At 39.7% G+C, this 17,857-nt stretch overlaps 2 protein-coding genes across 2 annotated transcripts; both read left to right on the top strand.

The window, feature by feature from the left end:
- Nucleotides 1-443: 443 nt before the first annotated feature.
- Nucleotides 444-6,418, top strand: LOC141445433 (frizzled-4-like; the record flags this gene model as incomplete). The annotated part of the gene is given in 2 exon segments (XM_074111277.1): nucleotides 444-616; nucleotides 4,630-6,418. Coding segments are annotated over 2 exon segments (811 nt in total), but the record flags the coding sequence as incomplete, so codon positions are not given.
- A 3,704-nt stretch (nucleotides 6,419-10,122) lies between these two features.
- On the top strand, nucleotides 10,123-12,515 carry TFAM (mitochondrial transcription factor A). Its single transcript, XM_074111276.1, has 5 exons — nucleotides 10,123-10,526; nucleotides 10,634-10,844; nucleotides 11,142-11,300; nucleotides 11,626-11,819; nucleotides 11,971-12,515. Exons 1-5 carry the CDS (start codon nucleotides 10,453-10,455, stop codon nucleotides 12,080-12,082), a joined length of 750 nt encoding a protein of 249 aa, XP_073967377.1. The 5' UTR covers nucleotides 10,123-10,452; the 3' UTR covers nucleotides 12,083-12,515.
- Nucleotides 12,516-17,857: the final 5,342 nt, after the last annotated feature.

Below are 17,857 nucleotides of genomic sequence, written 5' to 3'. Positions count from 1 at the left end.
TCGCTTTAGTACTTTTGCCTTCCGAGCGACGATATAATAGAATAAGGCAGGAATAGGTCTCTTTCTCCAGCGATTGTCTGAAGAGGGACGGCGCACTGAAACTGCTCGCTCATCATCGCTAGAGCCTAAGGCTGCATTTCCACCAAAAATGTGCGAGGATGTGTTGCGATGAATGTGTTTTTCAGAAACTAATAGAAAGGAACGCTTCATTTACCTGTCCTCACGCCGCACATCTCTGGTGGAAACAGCTGAGCGGAGCGAGGCGAGGGAAATGAAGCGTTCCTATTGGTTCATGAAAAACATATTTCTCTCAACACATCCTCGAACATCTCTGGAGGGAACGGAGCCTAAACGTGTGGTGTATGGGCCCGGCATAATACAAAACCATTCCCAGAACTTTCTACTTGTAGCACCTAAGACATAAGCTTTCTCTTTTATTCCAGGTGGGTGGTAGTGGCGGGAGCTTGGCGCGCGAGTGTGCTGCGGCCGGCGAGCGGCGCGGGCGCACGCGGCGAGCGGCACTCGTCGCTGCTGCAGCTGGCTGCGTGGGGCGTGCCGGCCGCGCTCGCTGCCGCCGTACTCGTCACGAGGGACGTCGACGCCGATGAACTTACTGGTGAGCAATGATTTTATAAGTACTAGTCAGTTCGCCGCAGCAGCGTGCCTATTCTCTTGGCAGCGCCAGTGTTGCCTACCCTAGTTGCTGGTGCTGGTGAGTGCAGCTCAGCAGTGCCAATGCACTGCCTACCTGGCCGCCAGTGTCCGCTCAATTGCCCGGCCGGAAGTTTGACAAGAACTTGCGTGGTTGCAAGTGGCGCGGCGCTCGTTCCTATATCTACAGTTGGGATAATAAAAGACGTTATCAATGTCATAACATAATACTTATCAACCAAATCACTTTATGCTCACAAAACAACCGAAAAACATGCTTTAAACGCGAATACTACTTTCGGAATCCGAAGTTCTTTTTGTGCCGTCTCTGTCACTCTTCTCTTCTTACTTCGTAGTATAACGCCAGCATTGATGCTGACAAAACTACTGGTACTGTAGTATACTATACAGGGTATCATTAAACGACGAAAAAATTTATTAATTAAGCAGTTCATGACCTAAAAATATTAGGTCAAAATCACTGCTGCTCTATCAAGATCTTTGTTTTGTGGTTGGTTATGTAATTGAAGAGGTCAGTTCAGAAACCCTTCTGATCTGACCTCAAAGCTTACGGACATCCAATTAGTTGGATGATTTTGAAACAACTAGAATGTCTTTGGCTCCAATAAAGCCCCATACAAGCTTGAAACTCTTCGCTGTCTTTGAGTAACCTCGTAATAATTGGGTATATCGGCTCAAGCCATTATATGGCTTCCTTATTCAGTCTTTAGGTGATAGTTAACTACATGGCTATTCCATACAAAAACTGTCATAGCCTGCCTTGCGTTTACAAAGGTCTCCGCGCTACTACAAGTAGAGTAGTACGCAATCTATCGTGGTATTCGCGTTTTTGCAGCCTTGCTCCTCATTCCCATTTCTCTGGCTGGTCGTTAACTCGTCTCAAAGCGGCAATACATCGTAAGAACTTGTCATAGTACATTGATCATCTTTATCGGGTATATAACAGGTCCCATTGCGTTCAAAGCACTCTCCATTTACGGCGCGATATAACCGGCCTGTGTGTTCCGCTCATGGCTGCTTATGAAAGTGTGATTAATATTTTCATAAAGATAAGAAAAAGTCTTCTTCATAAAGTTTTATTAAATAGGTACCTATTTAATATGCGTGCTGTAGATAGGTCTTCGAATTAATATTAGTGTCGACAGGATGATCAAAAATATCCGAGTATCCACCTACACTGTCACATTATAGAGAAATCAACTTTTTTGAGCTCCAAGTTCACTCAATTTTGATGGGAGCCAAGTACCTACCTAATGCTGAACTGACAATAAGTACCACTTTAAAACTGTTTGTTAAAATAAAATTATTTTCGTTGGAACTGTGGAACACGACTTTCGTTATAAAAGAAAACGGTTTGCTAGGTCAATGCACAAATCGCAAAGAAAAACTTAAGATTTCCGATTGAATTGCCCATTGTTTGGACTTCCGATAACGATATGTTCTAATACATATCCGTATCGAAACACCACAATGGCGCGAACGGCAATTCTCAGTAATAGTCCTTTATTATTTTGTTTGATCGGCGGCTTGCACAAAGCGATTAAATCTGGTACGAGAGCGCAGGAGCAGGCATTCATACGATAATGGCATTCAGTGTTTGTATGGCAGTGCCGCCTCATTGTAGTTGGCTCCTAAACCGACTCATTAAGACGCTTGCGAGGCTAGGGAACAACGGATTAAGGGAGACTTATGGATAATAATTAGGTACTCCGAGTATGGCAAAAACCTGCCCCTAGAAATCGCCGTCTGTTTACTAGCTAGAATAGGGTTTCTCAAAGTAGGGTACTCGTACTACTTGGGATACGTGAGATTATTGTTAGGTACGCTACAAAATTAACGCAATGGCGGCGGCTTTGCTGATTTGCACGTGAATTTGAATTAATATTGGATTTGAGCAAAATTATTTCGAGAATCGAGTCTATTTGCGACCAAACACAAGCCCACCCAATACCAATCGCTAATCAGCCAATCACAGTAAAGAAGGAAAAATCATAAGTACCTATCTCTTGCACTTTTGTCTTATTTGCCTACTTTAGATCTAATTGTCCTGAGAATAATATGATTAACTACTGTCGTAGAAAATGTAATAGGTATATGTTGACCAATCAGATTAAGAAACCTTGAGCTAGAGCAATATTATATTTGCCGTCATAGCCAAAAGCTAAGCCAAAACCAACGTGAAATCACAGTTGTTTTTACAAGAGACCGGCTTTTGATAACCATAAAAAGAACTCCGAAATGTAAATATAAGCAAGTAATTCTATAAATAACAAAGCGGCATGTATCTAGGCGTGAAATGCAATCAACAAAGCTCTTATCAAATAAGCTAGGGTAGATTAAACCAGACGGGCCCAGTGACTTTTCAAGTAGACCGCGCTGATAACATGATTAAAAATCTAATTAATAACAAGGGCTTAATGTCCAGATTACTACGACTTTAGCGGCATGAAAAGCAAAGTTCCTGATAGTGCTTAGGTACTGGGACTTACTTAGTTGGGTTTCCCGACATTAAACAAATAAGAGAGCGCGAGCGGCAAGCTTACCATAACAAGCAATTGATAATTGCTGCGATACAATTGCTTGGGTGCTTGATTGAGCAGCCGGTATTCAGAAAAAACCTATATAGTTGCTTATAGGTGCTTATAGGAAGCCTTTAATTAGAGTAGAAAGCATAGGCAGTAGGCACCCTTAGTGCTGTATTACGTTTTAAGCAACTGAATAAATAGGTACTGAATAAACAAACCAGACTAAATACTATAAGACGGCCCAAGAGAAATTCCCTCTCCCTCCGATGAGGTAGGAGTAGGTACGATTACCTACTCGCTCTGCTATAGATACCAAAGTCCCACAAATAGAGAATTAACGGAAGCTTTGGAAACTTTACACTACCCTCCTTCTTGATTCCTCATATTCTTGAGCCACACAATGCGATGCATGCCCTACTTAATTTTATTTGCATTTGCACAGCCAATCCGACGAACGACGTGCACCCCAACCCAACACTCCAAAACAAATCCGCGGCTTTTAGTTATCTCACTCGATTGATGTCGTGTTTTAAAGATTGGTACTAAAATATTGTAATGCCGCTGCGCTGTATAGGTACTATAACAATAAATCAGATGCGAAAAGTACCTCGTCCGGTGTTATAAAGTACCTACTCATCTACACCGGGAGCTATAAATTTTAGCATCGACAAAAACTGGTGGATTTACTGCATCATGCAAATAACGCGTCCCTCCATGTCTGAATGGAAATTCGTTTGAGTTTTATTCATTTACAAGTTGCCTTGTTGCTATATACTTTTTTCCTAAGGTCCGCAGCGAGCACGATCTCACAGCCGGTTTCCGATAATGATCTTTCTTAGTGCAAGTACATCGGCTCGTTAATGTCTCGATATTTTGTTTTTGTTAACGAGAAACGGGGCGTTACCGGAATTAAAACTTTAGAGCCGACAATTACAGAGTCGAGCGAAATTGTAACTTGGTCACTTTATAAAGCTTATCGGCTACCTATGTAGATTTTATTTAGAGATGAAATTCTTTTTCGGCTTTTAAAATTTCTTTACATTATGCATTGTCATCGCGCTAAAGTGTGAGCATAGATGCCGCTGCCGTTCAGAATCCAGACGCAGTGTTAATATGCCACGAGAGTGCTGTGCTTTTATTTTTATTTTTATTTTACCAACTTCCATTATGTGAACGAAAGAAAACACCTTTCCTCCTCACACGCTCGTATTTCAATTTAAATCGGCTCTTTTAACCGCTGCCTTATTAATGCAAGCCTTTTTTCTCGCCGTATATTTATGTAGGTGTTCGCTTTGAGAGCTGTTTTACTGGTAATCGGAATGTTATTCAGAGCGATAAAGAGCTTTCGAGAGGAAGATTCCGTATCCGCCAGCCGCGTCACAAAGCGTGGAGTCAGCATTGTTTGCCTAACGTGGTTTTGTTTTATTTTCAGGTACTTGTTTTGTGGGAAACCAGTCGAGCAAGTCTCTGTTGGCGCTGGTGATTGTCCCGGAGGCGGTCTGTCTGCTACTCGGCTGCGTATTCCTGTCTTCTGGGCTACGGGCCGTGCTGAGGAGGCCCGCACCGGTGCCCGCGCCGTCAGCTCTGCTGAACGCACCTCCTCAGCCGCATACGGACCAGAGCGTGCTAAGGCTCGGAGCGTTCGCGGCTCTGTACGCGGTACCCACGGCTTGTATACTAGCGACGTGGGTGTACGAGTACGCGTGGCGAGACGAATGGCTGGCAGCTCCCGTGCCATCCGCTGAGCCTTCGACGCGCGCGCGTCCTGCGTTCTGGGTGTTTCTGTTCCGGATTTTCGCGACACATATTCTGGGGGTGATGGTGGCGGTGTGGATCGCGACGCCGCGGCTAAAGGCGCTGTGGCGGCGGGTGGCGGGGCCGCGCAAGCCGCCGCCGGCCAAGTGCCCGCCGGGACCGCCGCCGACGCCGCTGACGCTGCATTGCTACGCGCCGCACGCGCACACGTTGCCGCGCCACACGCACAAGTACGCCACCTACCGGCCGCCACAGCAACACTCTTATCGCAAGCCGCGGCACTATCACTACTCAGCAGGAGAAACGATTCTTTGACCGCAGAGATTGAAATGTTTGGGACATTATTTGCGATATTCAAGAGGTGCCTTTCAATTGCATTTATTGTGGTTAGTAGATATTGTACATATAGGTAGGTCTGTAAAATTCATAAGTGCCATTGAAGCTTATTATTATTTATAAAAACTAATTAAAGACAACAATAGAGTGACATCGATAAATGTCTTAGTACGAGTAAGCTAAACGTACGAGTGCTCGCCACTGTCCGAATAGTTGGCATCTTTATCTTATGTCATGAGCAATAGAGATGACCGCAGGGTGTCGTCTATTGGGCATTAGCGTGTCGAGCACTAGAACATTTACCTTATTGAAAAATTGTAAATACGTGACGTAAAATGTACAGTAGGTAGGATTAGATAAAAATATGCCTATTATAATTAAGAATTGAATGTAAAAATATTGTTAAAAGTGAGATTTTTTATATTATAAAAGCTGTAAATATTACTTATATTGAGGCATAATTACGACTTTTAATAAGGGCTGAAAAGGACAAAGTTAAAAGACTTTGGTATTCTTTCATAAAAAAACACTTTTGAGCCTACTTTTGATCTGGACTGTTTACTGAAGCTTTATACCTAGATAACTTCGTGACCCAAAATAGATATAGGTAACTACTCGTTCCCACTCGTAAATTTCAAAGTGGATAGTGCTAAGGGATAAAACCAATAAACCCTATATTTTGTAATATTTCATACCTGTTGAATAATTGTCCGAAAACGCAGCTTCTAGACGGTTTATATTTATCTAAATCAAATTTTATTATAAGGTAGTTCATTCTTGAACAATTATTCACTGGGCACTTGCACAATAACTCCGTCGATCAGCATTAAACACAACATAAGAGTTCGACGAAAAAAGAAAGTCTCAAACAGTTTTCTACAACAGTGTTTTCCCACCTGATGAAAATTATTTTACTTACTTTGCTATAGTTGAATTGTTTATAAAGTTGAGTATTTACAACTAATGTTATACCTATTTTTTAATATTTTTTACTTTAAATACAACCAACTTATACATACCTACATATCTCAATTAAACCAAGTAGATAAATGTAAATGAATTAGTGAGTAAGTACTTAACTTTATGTACATAAATATTTAATGTAAGACCTAATAAAAATCTTCTACATGCTTTTTTGTTTTAATAGTAGATATACAGGTTATATTAGGTACCTATATACTTACCTATACAATTTATGAAAACCAACGGAACTGTCAATAACCGTCTAACTAAGGTGGCTAACCCTACATATATAACATATATTATTAAATATGGTTTTGTGGCCATAATTATGATTAGGTATTTAATTTACTTTACTAAACGTAATTTAATAGTAAATTTAATTAGGGTGTCTATGCACACAGAATATATTTTAGGCGCAGAAGACGCGTTTATTAACGCGCTTCAAAGAGGAGGAGAGGGAGAGAGAGAGAGTCAATCACTTATATTGTGTTGTGTGTACTAGCTGTAAGAACGTTTTCACCAAGGACTTGGTTTTCACGAAACTAGCGTCGTCTACGCCTAAAGAATAAGCCATGTTCGTAGATTCTTACATAGGTATAATAAATATTGAATATTTGAATACATTTCAGTAATGAGAGGTTACATTTAACGTATTGGTTTTTAAAAAACCGGCCAAGTACGAGTCAGACTCGCGCACGCGCACGGAGGGTTCCGTACTTAACATTATTTATAGACATTAGCAATAAACGGCAAAAAAAACACGTTTGTTGAATGGGAGCCCCCCTTTAATATTTATTTTGTTCTGTTTTTAGTATTTGTTGTTATAGCGGCAACAGAAATGCATATCTGTGGAAATGTCAACTGTCTAGCTATTACGGTTCATGAGAACAGCCTGGTGACAGACCTACGAACAAATGACAGACAGAAGGATACTCGAGTCTTAGTAATAGGGTCCCGTTTTTACTCTTTGGGTACGGAACCCTAAAAATAAGCCAAATTGATAATTTTTCGAAGCTTTTTTTTGATGTCGGCTAATAATTTTTAAGTCTAGTATTTTTAAGTAGTTTTTAGGCAGGGCTTTTAGTTGTGTATTAGATTTTAATTTCATATATAATAATTGTGGCTATACCCTACCAGGTGCATAATTTCTGTAAGTACTAGTATTTATAAGTCTTATGTTTTTGCCAAATAAATGAATACTGAATACTGAATACTAATGAGGGCTTGCGGACATTTTTGGAATATCGGTAAATTTCGTTCGTTTGACACTTCAAACTCTTCGTTTGATTGACCTCGGAACAGGAAAAAGAAGAGGACTGTAATGCATCTGTAATGTTTTTTTTTTTTTTTTTTTATGGTATAGGCAAACGAGCAGGCGGATCGCCTGATGGTAAGCGATTACCGTCGTGGACACCTGTCACAAGTGCGTTGCCGGCCTTTAAGGTAGGAGTACGCTCTTAATGTAGGTAGGTTAAGGTACTATTTATAAAAAGCTGTCAAATTTCTGGGGAGCAGTGAAGCTCAACCAACAATGCTCATCCAGCAGCGTAGGTAGGTAGGTACGACCTGATAACACACGTATCCATTTTGGGTTTCGATTATCATGGGCGTACGCGTAGCCACGGTGGGGCTGGGTGGGGCGCTTGCCTCACCCTGGCTCTGACCTGTATGTCATCTATAAACGATCATTATTAATATACCTAGATAAGCGACTAAGAAGGAGCTTTAAGTTAATAATTCCTTCGAACTGGATCTGATGCTGAAGCCCGAAGGTAGGCAACGGAACTCTGTTATAAAACAACGTAACTAAGCCGTGTTTGGGCTTCATGGAATCGCTGTGAGATGTACTTAGCTACGAATACTTAGCTACGAATCACTAAAAAGCGATTTTTTTTTATCAAAAAAGTAAAACCGACTCCAATAAAATAAAAAAAAATACAAAAAATGGAACCGACTACAAATCCTTGAAAATGTTTTTCTAGCACTATGTAGGTACCTACTAGCTCGAAGTCGGTGACTCAGCACGACTCAGCAGGATGGATTAAAACCCATAGTATGTAGGTGAGGTAGACGACTATTATGTTCCATTCCTGCTGGCTCGTGCTGAGGCACCGACTTCGAGCTAGTAGGTACCTAGTGCTAGTAAAATATTTCCAAGGATTTTGTAGTCGGTTCCATTTTTTGTTATTTTTTTTCCAATAGCACCTTGAACATTATCTGTACAGGATGATAAAGCTCGTCCCGTGTTTCGAGTGACATGTGCACGGCACGGATTATCTGAGCGTACTAAATTGGTCGAGCTATATCAAGGATTCTAGGAAGAAAGGAAGGTTTCGAGTGGCGTAGCGTGGGCGAAGTTGTATCAGCGAGGCCCCTTTTCTATGGTCGCATCGCATTTAAAGAGGCCTCATGAGAGCGGGAGAGGGCCCACGGCCCACGCCTAGCTACGCCATTGTGCAGGGCTAGTAGGTGAGACGTATTTACTGGAATAGGTATTTGGAATAGGTTGTGGCTTGGACGCGTGAGTACGCGTTCCCGCCCGCTATTCTTTTAGCGTACGAGTATTTAGGAGTATGTCGGCTGACAACGTTCCGCCAACTTGAAAACAATGTCCCTTATTTTTCTCTCTTCTCCTATTTATGTTTTTACTGTGTTTTTGTTGTGATGTAGTGTGTTTTTCTTGTCAATAAATGTTGTGAGTTTGAGTTTGAGTTTGAAGTGCGCTCGTCTCGTCGCGCTCGGAACTATTCGGTAAACGTCGGAGAACTTCGGGACTGCGGGTCGTCGGGATCGCTCGCCTCGCCTTAGCCACCTGCGCGATGAAATGAATTCCAGGAAAAAGGAGCGGAGCGAGTTATCTTATCATTTGTTCTAAGAACACTTTTAGCATGAACACAAAAGGGTCCAGTTTCTTTTGATTACATTCTTTGTTTTGGTGTGATAGTACTTGTTGTCAAGTCTACTTAGAATTTGCAATTTTAAAAACAAACAGTTGCTAGTCTTAAAGTGTCGAAAACGCAATCTAAGAAAGTGGGGTGCATTTAAAATTGTTTTTATTATTTATAATGGTTAATACTAGTTTTAAATTTGATTTGATAGGCTTAATTGGATTATTTTGTGAAAGACAATATTTGTGCGCGAAAAAAGTTTTGTACTAGTAGTCTCAAATCTGACGAAACATTTCAAAAGACGTCATGGAACTGTGAGTCTAGTTCCTAGAGAAACCCAAGATGCCATCGCTGCTGTCGAAGCTGCTGTTCAACCTGGAACGTACTCCACTCCAGACCCAGAGGCACCTAGGGAGTCAGTAGTTACGAGCCGTCTAACTACTCAAACTAGACCGGTGAGAAATATTATCACGACATACATGCGCAGAGATTGCACGAAAATTAAAAGGGATATAGATCGCTATATAATTAATTTATTTGAATAAATAAAAAAAATGTGACGTGGAATTCGATAGTTCGATATTTGTAAAACTACTAAAACGCGTATTAAGTATTAGGTGTATGTATACGCAATCACGGGAGCGCATTTACGGGAATCATTTTGTTTGCGCATTGAATTAAGTACTAGATACTCGTGGACCTAGTTTTTGGATCAAGTATTTCTGTGGACGCGTACTCGCAAGACTTAGTCCGCGTTTCGCCTAGTACGTCTCACCTCTAAGGGCTACTACGAAACTCGAAACTCGAAGTTCGTGTCGTGCGGTCCCTCTCGCTCTTGTATTAAACAGTACCTATAAGTGTCAGAGGGACCGCATGACACGAAGTTCGAGTTTCGAGTTTCGTAGTAGCCCTGCAGTTCTGGCGTTGTTGCGGGGGGGAAATGTGCACACAAGTGCAGTTCCGCACACTTACATGCAAAAACAAAACTGCCAGCCAACTGACTGTAATGACGACGTTAACACATAAATAAATCCATTAATACACTAATAATTCGTGTATCGGCACAGAATATATGTACAGTACTGACGGTATCGGTTCGGATTATCATGTCGTATATTAAGCGTTTGTTTCCCCTGTCGCGATGCCATGGCATGGCGTTATCTGTGGTTTGTTTTGTTTGACGTTCTGATTTTTTTTATTTTTTTTATATGTATGTGTTCAAAGCAGCAAGAAAGCAAAGTAGTCGCGTAACTGCGATTAAGTGTATTTTATGATTCTGTGCCCTAAAACACTATACTAAATAGTGTTTTAAGATGTCTTCTATGACCCAACTTTGTCGTATAAGTAATTTAGCAATAGGCAGTTACAAGAGTGCTGTACAAGCAAGGTGAGTTGAGGTTATGACGCTTTAAACACAAGCCTTATTTTGATTTAGTTTGATCGATATAATGGTAAAAACTACAAATATTTTTAAAAGTACTGACTCTTTTTCAGAATAAGTTGCTTGAAACCAATTCAACTATGCAGTTATACAAAGAAATCGGCTGAAGAAAAACTAGGTATAGAGCGCCCCAAGCGGCCTCTTACACCGTTTTTCAAGTTCATGACGCAGATGAGGCCAGCACTGTTGGCCAAGAACCCCGGCATCACGTCGAAGGAAGCGATCTCTTGGAGCTCAAAGCACTGGCAGCAGTTAGATGTAGAGGTGATTATTAGGTTTTGTTTGTGTGTAAAGTAGTATCACCATGAGCAGTGTAAAAAGAATATACGTACTTCAAATCGACAGCGTATAAACTTAAAATAATACACCATTATAATTTTGATCTTTTAAAACTATGAATGAAGTCAAGATGCAAATTGTGCATTATTTTTAGTAGTTAACATGCTGTTGATCTGGGAGTGAATGATTGATCTACAGTCTTTTCATGTGTGTAGTGGCTGTCCAATTTGAAATATCACTAATTATTGACATTTTGTAATAAGTTGTAAAACTAATTTTCAGACTAAATCACAAATGACAAAAGAATATGAAAAAGATTTAGAAGACTATAAGAAGATTAAAGCTATATATGAGTCTTCACTGACAGATGATCAGAAAGCTGATATACAAAGAGTGAAGGAAGAAATGGCAGAAGCTAAAGAGAAGAGAAAACTTAAAGCTGTAAGTTGAATATTTTACTAATTGTGATATTGCAGAAAAATAATGTATAAACTTCCCCTTGGTGATGGTTTTCCAAACATGTTTATATGAAGTAAATAGGTGACAGCACACTTTTCAATTGTGCCTTCAGAAACTTCACTGTAACAAAGTGTGATTTGCAAGATAAACTACTACAAGGGCAATTACACTTAATCCTTTACCTAATGCGTTAGCCGAACTTGTCAAATTACTAAGGCGTCTTCTACTACCATGTTCTTTACGCTTTTGTGGTTGCTGCATGCAGCATGCGGCAAACGACTCATTTTTTTTAATACAATGATTTCAGGAATACAAAGAGCTAGGACGACCAAAGAAACCGATGTCTTCCTATTTTCTATTCATTCAGTCTAGAAAAGATATATTTAAGGGCAAACAAATGAAAGAATATCAAGAAAAAATTAAAGTGGAGTGGCAAAAATTACCTGAAAGCGAAAAAGCCAAATTTGAAAAGCAGGCAATGGAGCTCATGCAAAAATACAGGTTCATTTTAGAATTATTTTTTGTTTGTGTAAAGGGTGAAATGATAGATCTTTCAATTCAATCCTATTCTACCTATTGAAGTAGTTTGTTATATGCTGATGGCCGTGGGGTGTCTGAGGTGAAATAAATAAACATATTCTTCTAATTACAGGAAAGAATTAGATGCATGGGAGTTAAAAATGGTGTCATTAGGACGGTCAGACCTAGTGCGCGCCAAGCCTCTGCGAGAAAAGAAACCAGCAAGCACAAAGAAAGCACAATAGGAACTCGGGTGCTCCGATAATTCAACTGACTCAAATCCAGTTCTACACCACCAAGTTGGTACTAAATACGAACATGTTAAGAGGAAGGATAATGATAGTACAACAAATGAGCCATTAAACTTAGAAACTAATATTAAAACAGAAAGTGGTCAAAGTCTGAGTGCTTCTGTTCCCAGTATTAATAAGCCAGAGTCAGAAGAGTTACGGAGCACGGGTGCCACTCAATCAGAAGAGATTGGGCATAAGAAAAATAAGGAGCAAAGTAAGACTATTATAGGTAGCCTCAAGAACTTCTTTAAATTTTAGTTGCCTAGTCTTAGTTTTGTTGCAAACTTTACTTCTAGTTTTGATTTAAGTTGTTTCTGTGAAGATTTATATGCATTAATCATTTTATTAGTAAGTTGGTTCACAAATACAGATCTGTATGATTGTGGTCATTTGTTTTTTTTTTATGGTCACAACACAAGCGTTAATTCTAGACTCATTTCGTCAAAAAATCCTTTGAATTGTCAAACAAAATGACAGTTATTCGATCTTAAGGGGTTTGCTCCTGGTTAGCTCATGAGCAATGTCCCGTTAGATGGCGCTGTTATCAATAGTTCCTTTTTTCAGGTTTTTTTCGTAAATTATGAAGAATTATTTCACGGAAAACTAATGGCATGGAGTATCTAGCGTAACCGTTTTTGATAAAAACACTCGAAATGAAATATTCCGCCAAAGCCGCAAACGAGGTGCTTTACTTTGAACGTCAATTGCGGCGTATACGGACACTAGGAGCTCACGCACACACTCAAATAGACAGCGCCAGCTAGCAAAGTCTATTGCGACACTTAGCTACCCGATCGGGGTACTCCTCGAGTAATATTCACATTTTTTATCGAGTCACGAAATTTTGTACCAAACTTAGTTTACTCGAAAATTTTACTACGACCTATAAAATCTATAAGTATTTTATTGATAATTAGAAGCAGGGTCTTGGATAACTGTTCGCATATTATAATACGAGCCAAACGCATTTTTCAAGTGTTCATAATATGTGTACGATAAATTGAGAAATTACCGAGATTCTGATCACGGTTTCTTGTCTTGGTTGATGGTCTTGCTATTATTCAGGTTATATTTATAGTTACTTTCGTAGTTACTACCATGCTAAAGTGGTCATGATCGTCGGTTGAAAATCAGTAGCAAATCTACAGGACGAGTTTCTTGGGAAAATATGCGGTTTGTCCTTACCTTCCACGCCGCAGAGCTGGAGTTTGGAATTCGTAGTTGGCAATAGAGAGCGCTGCCACCAGGGCTCTTAGTCACCTTGTACGACACGCACAGGAATGCCCAGGCAATCAAGTTTATCAAGGGCATCCGTAAGCCAAAGTCCCTTAAGACACTGTTACACATGCTCTTTAGTAGCAAGAAAGCATGCTACTATTGAGCAAATGCTAGCTAGTAGCATGTGTGAACAGACATGCTACTATCGAGCATGCTTATTAGTGGCAAGCTCGAGACGGGTGGAAGGGGGAAAGGTATTAAGCAAGTGTGAACGCGTTTGCTTCAGTCCAGTAACGAGCATGTGTAACAGTGCCTTTAGACATACCTAATATTTTATGAACAGTGCTTCGTGTAAGCTCTTTCTATCAAAGAGGTAATAAAAACATACAGAGTTTACTATCCTAATTATCATCATCATCATCACTCAATTTCTGTGGTAAGACTTTTAGTAGAGAATTAGTAATCATAAGCTGCTAATATCAATTATTAATAAGTTGCTAACCATGAAAAGAGTTGACGAAGAGTTTATCTAGGTCTGCATCTGGATTTCTCAGTTCGTATATATAATTACTAGCTTAATCCCCGGCTTCGCTCCCGTTGAAGAAAAAAATCTACTCTGTAGTGTAGGTATTCGAATTAAAAAAAAAACTTCTTGCACCTCTGCGATCCTCAAGGAATACGTTTGCCAAATCTCATGCATTTTTAGGCCATGTTTGCCTTTATAGGTATAAATAAATACTTACGAAATACTTACATAACAGCAAAAGTTCACCCACTCGCCGATAACTGGTATCAAATTGCGGTAAAAATTATCCCGTGCTAATTTTGTACCTACTTATATAAATTGATTTTGTTAGGATATCATAACCGATGATTTGGCACAATCAGCAGAAGACTACGAGCAGTTCCAAAATCATCTACACTACCTTGTTACCTTCGAGTCGAAACAGTTGTCGATTCGTTCATATAATACCTATAGTAAGTATTATCTGCTAGGATTTTTTTCGATCCAGGTTTGTAGTCGTGCGTACTGGATTATTGGCAGTGTTTCCTTTGGATGTTCGTGCGATGGAACTATTGCGTTTTTTTGCATTAGTTCCTTTACAAGACTTGAAGGAAAACTGCGTTTATTTTTTTAGCCTTTGTTCCTTTCGCAGTAGCATCTTCAGTTCTTGCAAAGGTACAAAGGCGGAAAAATCCCGCAGTTCTTTCTCAAGGTCTTGTGAAGGAACTAGAACTACCCAAATAATCCGTCGTACTTGCAGACTACGGGCACGTTCAGTTTAGCTGACACGTCATCATCGGAGACAGATGTTGCATCAAACCTAATTCGAAGCAGTCAAGCTCATAGGTAGCTGAACAGTTTTGATACTTTGCCACAGCAAGCTACAGTGCTAAAATGAGCATTTCTAAAAAGTTTGTACATTTGATTTGCGACTCCGATTTGGGTAAAAATTTGCAGGTAGATAGAGTGAATCGTTCACTCTGAGTTTAAATAACATAGTCTCCCGAAATGTCCCAATTATGGAAGTTCCTTTTTTGTTACCGCAAATCCGTAGTTTTGGTAACAAAAAAGGAAATTTCCATACAAACCAATTGGGACATTTTGAGAGACTATGTTATTACGGCTCAGTATCGTTCACTCAACATACCTGCAAATTTTTATCACAAATAGGAGTCGCAAATCAAATGACAAACTTTATTTAAATGCTCAAATAGACACATGATCATGATGATGATTTATGTCCTCAAATACTAAGAGTAAAAGAGAATGTCTTTACTTTGCTACTTTTGAGCGCTCTTGCCTGTAGTATCTACGGCTGACTAGTCTGGTTGACCGGGCAGGGGGTATAATAATTTGTAATTTTCCCACTGGTACAGTAAATTCATATCCCAATAATGCCAATTATTATGCATTATAAATCAAGTAAGTATTTTGGAAAAATATATTTTAGACACGAGTAATATTTACCTCGACGTTTCGGCAACATTACAGTGGCCGTGGTCACGGGTAGACTGAAGTGTGGGGTGACAAATAAAAATGACGAAGTGCGGGTAGTTCGAGGACTCGCGCTGCTAGGCAGACTTGACACCCCACACTTCAGTCTACTCGTGACCACGGCCACTGTAATGTTGCCGAAACGTCGAGGTAATATTACTCGAGTGTGTTAGCGTGATAAGTCCTGTGCGTGGTATTTTGATTAATTCCAGTTTCTTTTAATTATTTTGTTGCTCTATTCCTCTCATCTGTCCGAGCACGCGAGCAGGCTGCAATTACCAGGCCCATCACTGCCGTTCCGCCTGTGACAGTTGCAGTTCTACCATACAATAAAATAATTATTTAATGTATGTAATAAAGTTTATTATTTTTCGAAAGAACAACTCCATTATTTACATCACTGGTCATATGGCACATGTGTCTCATGGACGCACCAGTAAAGCCACGCATCAAGGGTCAAGGAACCTGGTAACACCGAAACCACTCAATTATTCAAGTATTTATTTCGTTCATCTCTATCCACACAAGACAAGATAGATATACAATCGAACCAATCAAAAATATCACATATTATTACACGTCTTTCTAGGTCAGAATAAAAGTATGTGAATATATTTGAAGCATTATATTATACTACACTCGTTGTTCGGGGGTCAATAGTTGAGCGGCCCATTTAGTGACGGCATGTCATCGTCTACTAAAAGTACAATTAATATGATATTGGAAAATGGAATGGTAGGTGTCCGTTATCTCACTCCATATCTCGGTATGCTGTATGCGGCATCCTATTAACGCCAATAAGCCCACTCCATGTGAATTACTGTCCGGATCTAGCAACTGTAGAGGCCTGTCCGCTAGCAAATCCTTATAGTGTATTAGGGGATAGACCTCCAAAATTCTGCTCATCTCATCATATTAGATATGTTGGCTGTGGTCCCATGCCTTTCAAATGACCGGGTCCAGATGGGTTCGTGATCGAAAATCTGAACAGCTATTACAATAATAAGTAAAGACCTTTTTTCGGACAATATGGACAATATTGTTACATCGTAAAATCTGGGCAATATGGCCCAGATTTTACGATGTTAACATTTCAGTCAAGCATATTGAGTCATTTTGAAAAATGTCTATGTTCCGCTCTCATCGAGAGACGTCACACTCTTTCGGAACCAACCGCTCACCCAGACAAGAGTGTGACGTCTCTCGATGAGAGCGGAACATAGATGTCGCTAGTGCGCTGCATAAGTAGCCTAGTAGAAATAAGCAACCTGAGATATGTATGCATAGGAAAAATTCGTGTCTAGATTCCTGTCCAGCGTGTGTAGGGTTATAGCACGCAGCACGGATTGCTGAGGACTGGGTTCGATTCCCAGCCCTGGTCTCTTTTTCTGGTTTTTCTGTGCATCCATGTCTCAGTTTGTATTTTCGATATGGTTTCACGGGATACCGTAAAGTAACAAATTTGGAGTTGAAATAAAAATACAAAAAGACTCAAAAACCAATCAGCTATATATAATGCCAAACTCAAAATCAAACATTATTATGATGCCACTATAATGAAAGCAGTGACGCGAAAGATACAATTGTAAGCGGAGATCTTATAAAACTAGCTACTAGCCGCGTGCACCTACCTGCAATAGTCCTAAAAATACAAAGTCAGGTACCAGAAGCTTAAAATATATAAATTTGTAATAATAGTTACACATAATTAAGAAAAAAGTAAGCTCACAATAAAAATTTATCAAATATATGAAACTTATACAATTATTCTTCTGATTTTGGTTCTTGATCTGGGTATCTGTATGCGATGTCATTTTTACACGAGTTTCCTTTTCTTCTGTAAGGCAACCTGACAGTTCAATAGCAATGACACTCGAAAAAGAACGCCATACTACCTACTACAGTTTATCGCGGCCGGCTCAGTCAGAATGTATTAAAGCTAGACATGAGCAAAGTTAAACATGAGTGATATTAATCTCGATATCGATAGTCAAATTTAGTCATCCTGTGACATAGAGCATAACACTAACTCGGTTGTTTAAAAAAATGAAACATATAATAATTCTACTACTATTTTTCTACTACATGTTTATGTTTCACGCAGAAGAAGATTAAAACTATCGCGAAAAGACTTGTGCTAGCACGTTACTAGTGACAAACAATAAATAAGTTTCGGGAATAAGATGTCAAGTAAACATCGATCTATGCGATCTCCAGGGTGAGACAGCTTCGAAGTTGAGTGTCATACTTCCTGGCGGTGACATGGTGTCGCAATGGAATTCACTCAATCAAAAATGTAGTACAGTCACCAGCATTAATATCTACCACAGCGGAGCGTGCAAAAATATCTGACAGGTCCTTCCGGCCCTAGAAATAGAGTCGTGTCAGATATTTATGCACGCTTATTGTGTCAGATATTGGTGCTGGTGACTGTACATGAAAAATTTTTAGCAAAAAATGGAAACGACTTTTGTAACAAAAAATTCAACTAGTTTTGAAGTACTTTCTGG

Source organism: Choristoneura fumiferana, chromosome 2 (assembly GCF_025370935.1).
Source record: "Choristoneura fumiferana chromosome 2, NRCan_CFum_1, whole genome shotgun sequence".
Classification (NCBI taxonomy): domain Eukaryota; kingdom Metazoa; phylum Arthropoda; class Insecta; order Lepidoptera; family Tortricidae; genus Choristoneura; species Choristoneura fumiferana.
This window is presented reverse-complemented; position numbering and strand designations above follow the sequence as displayed.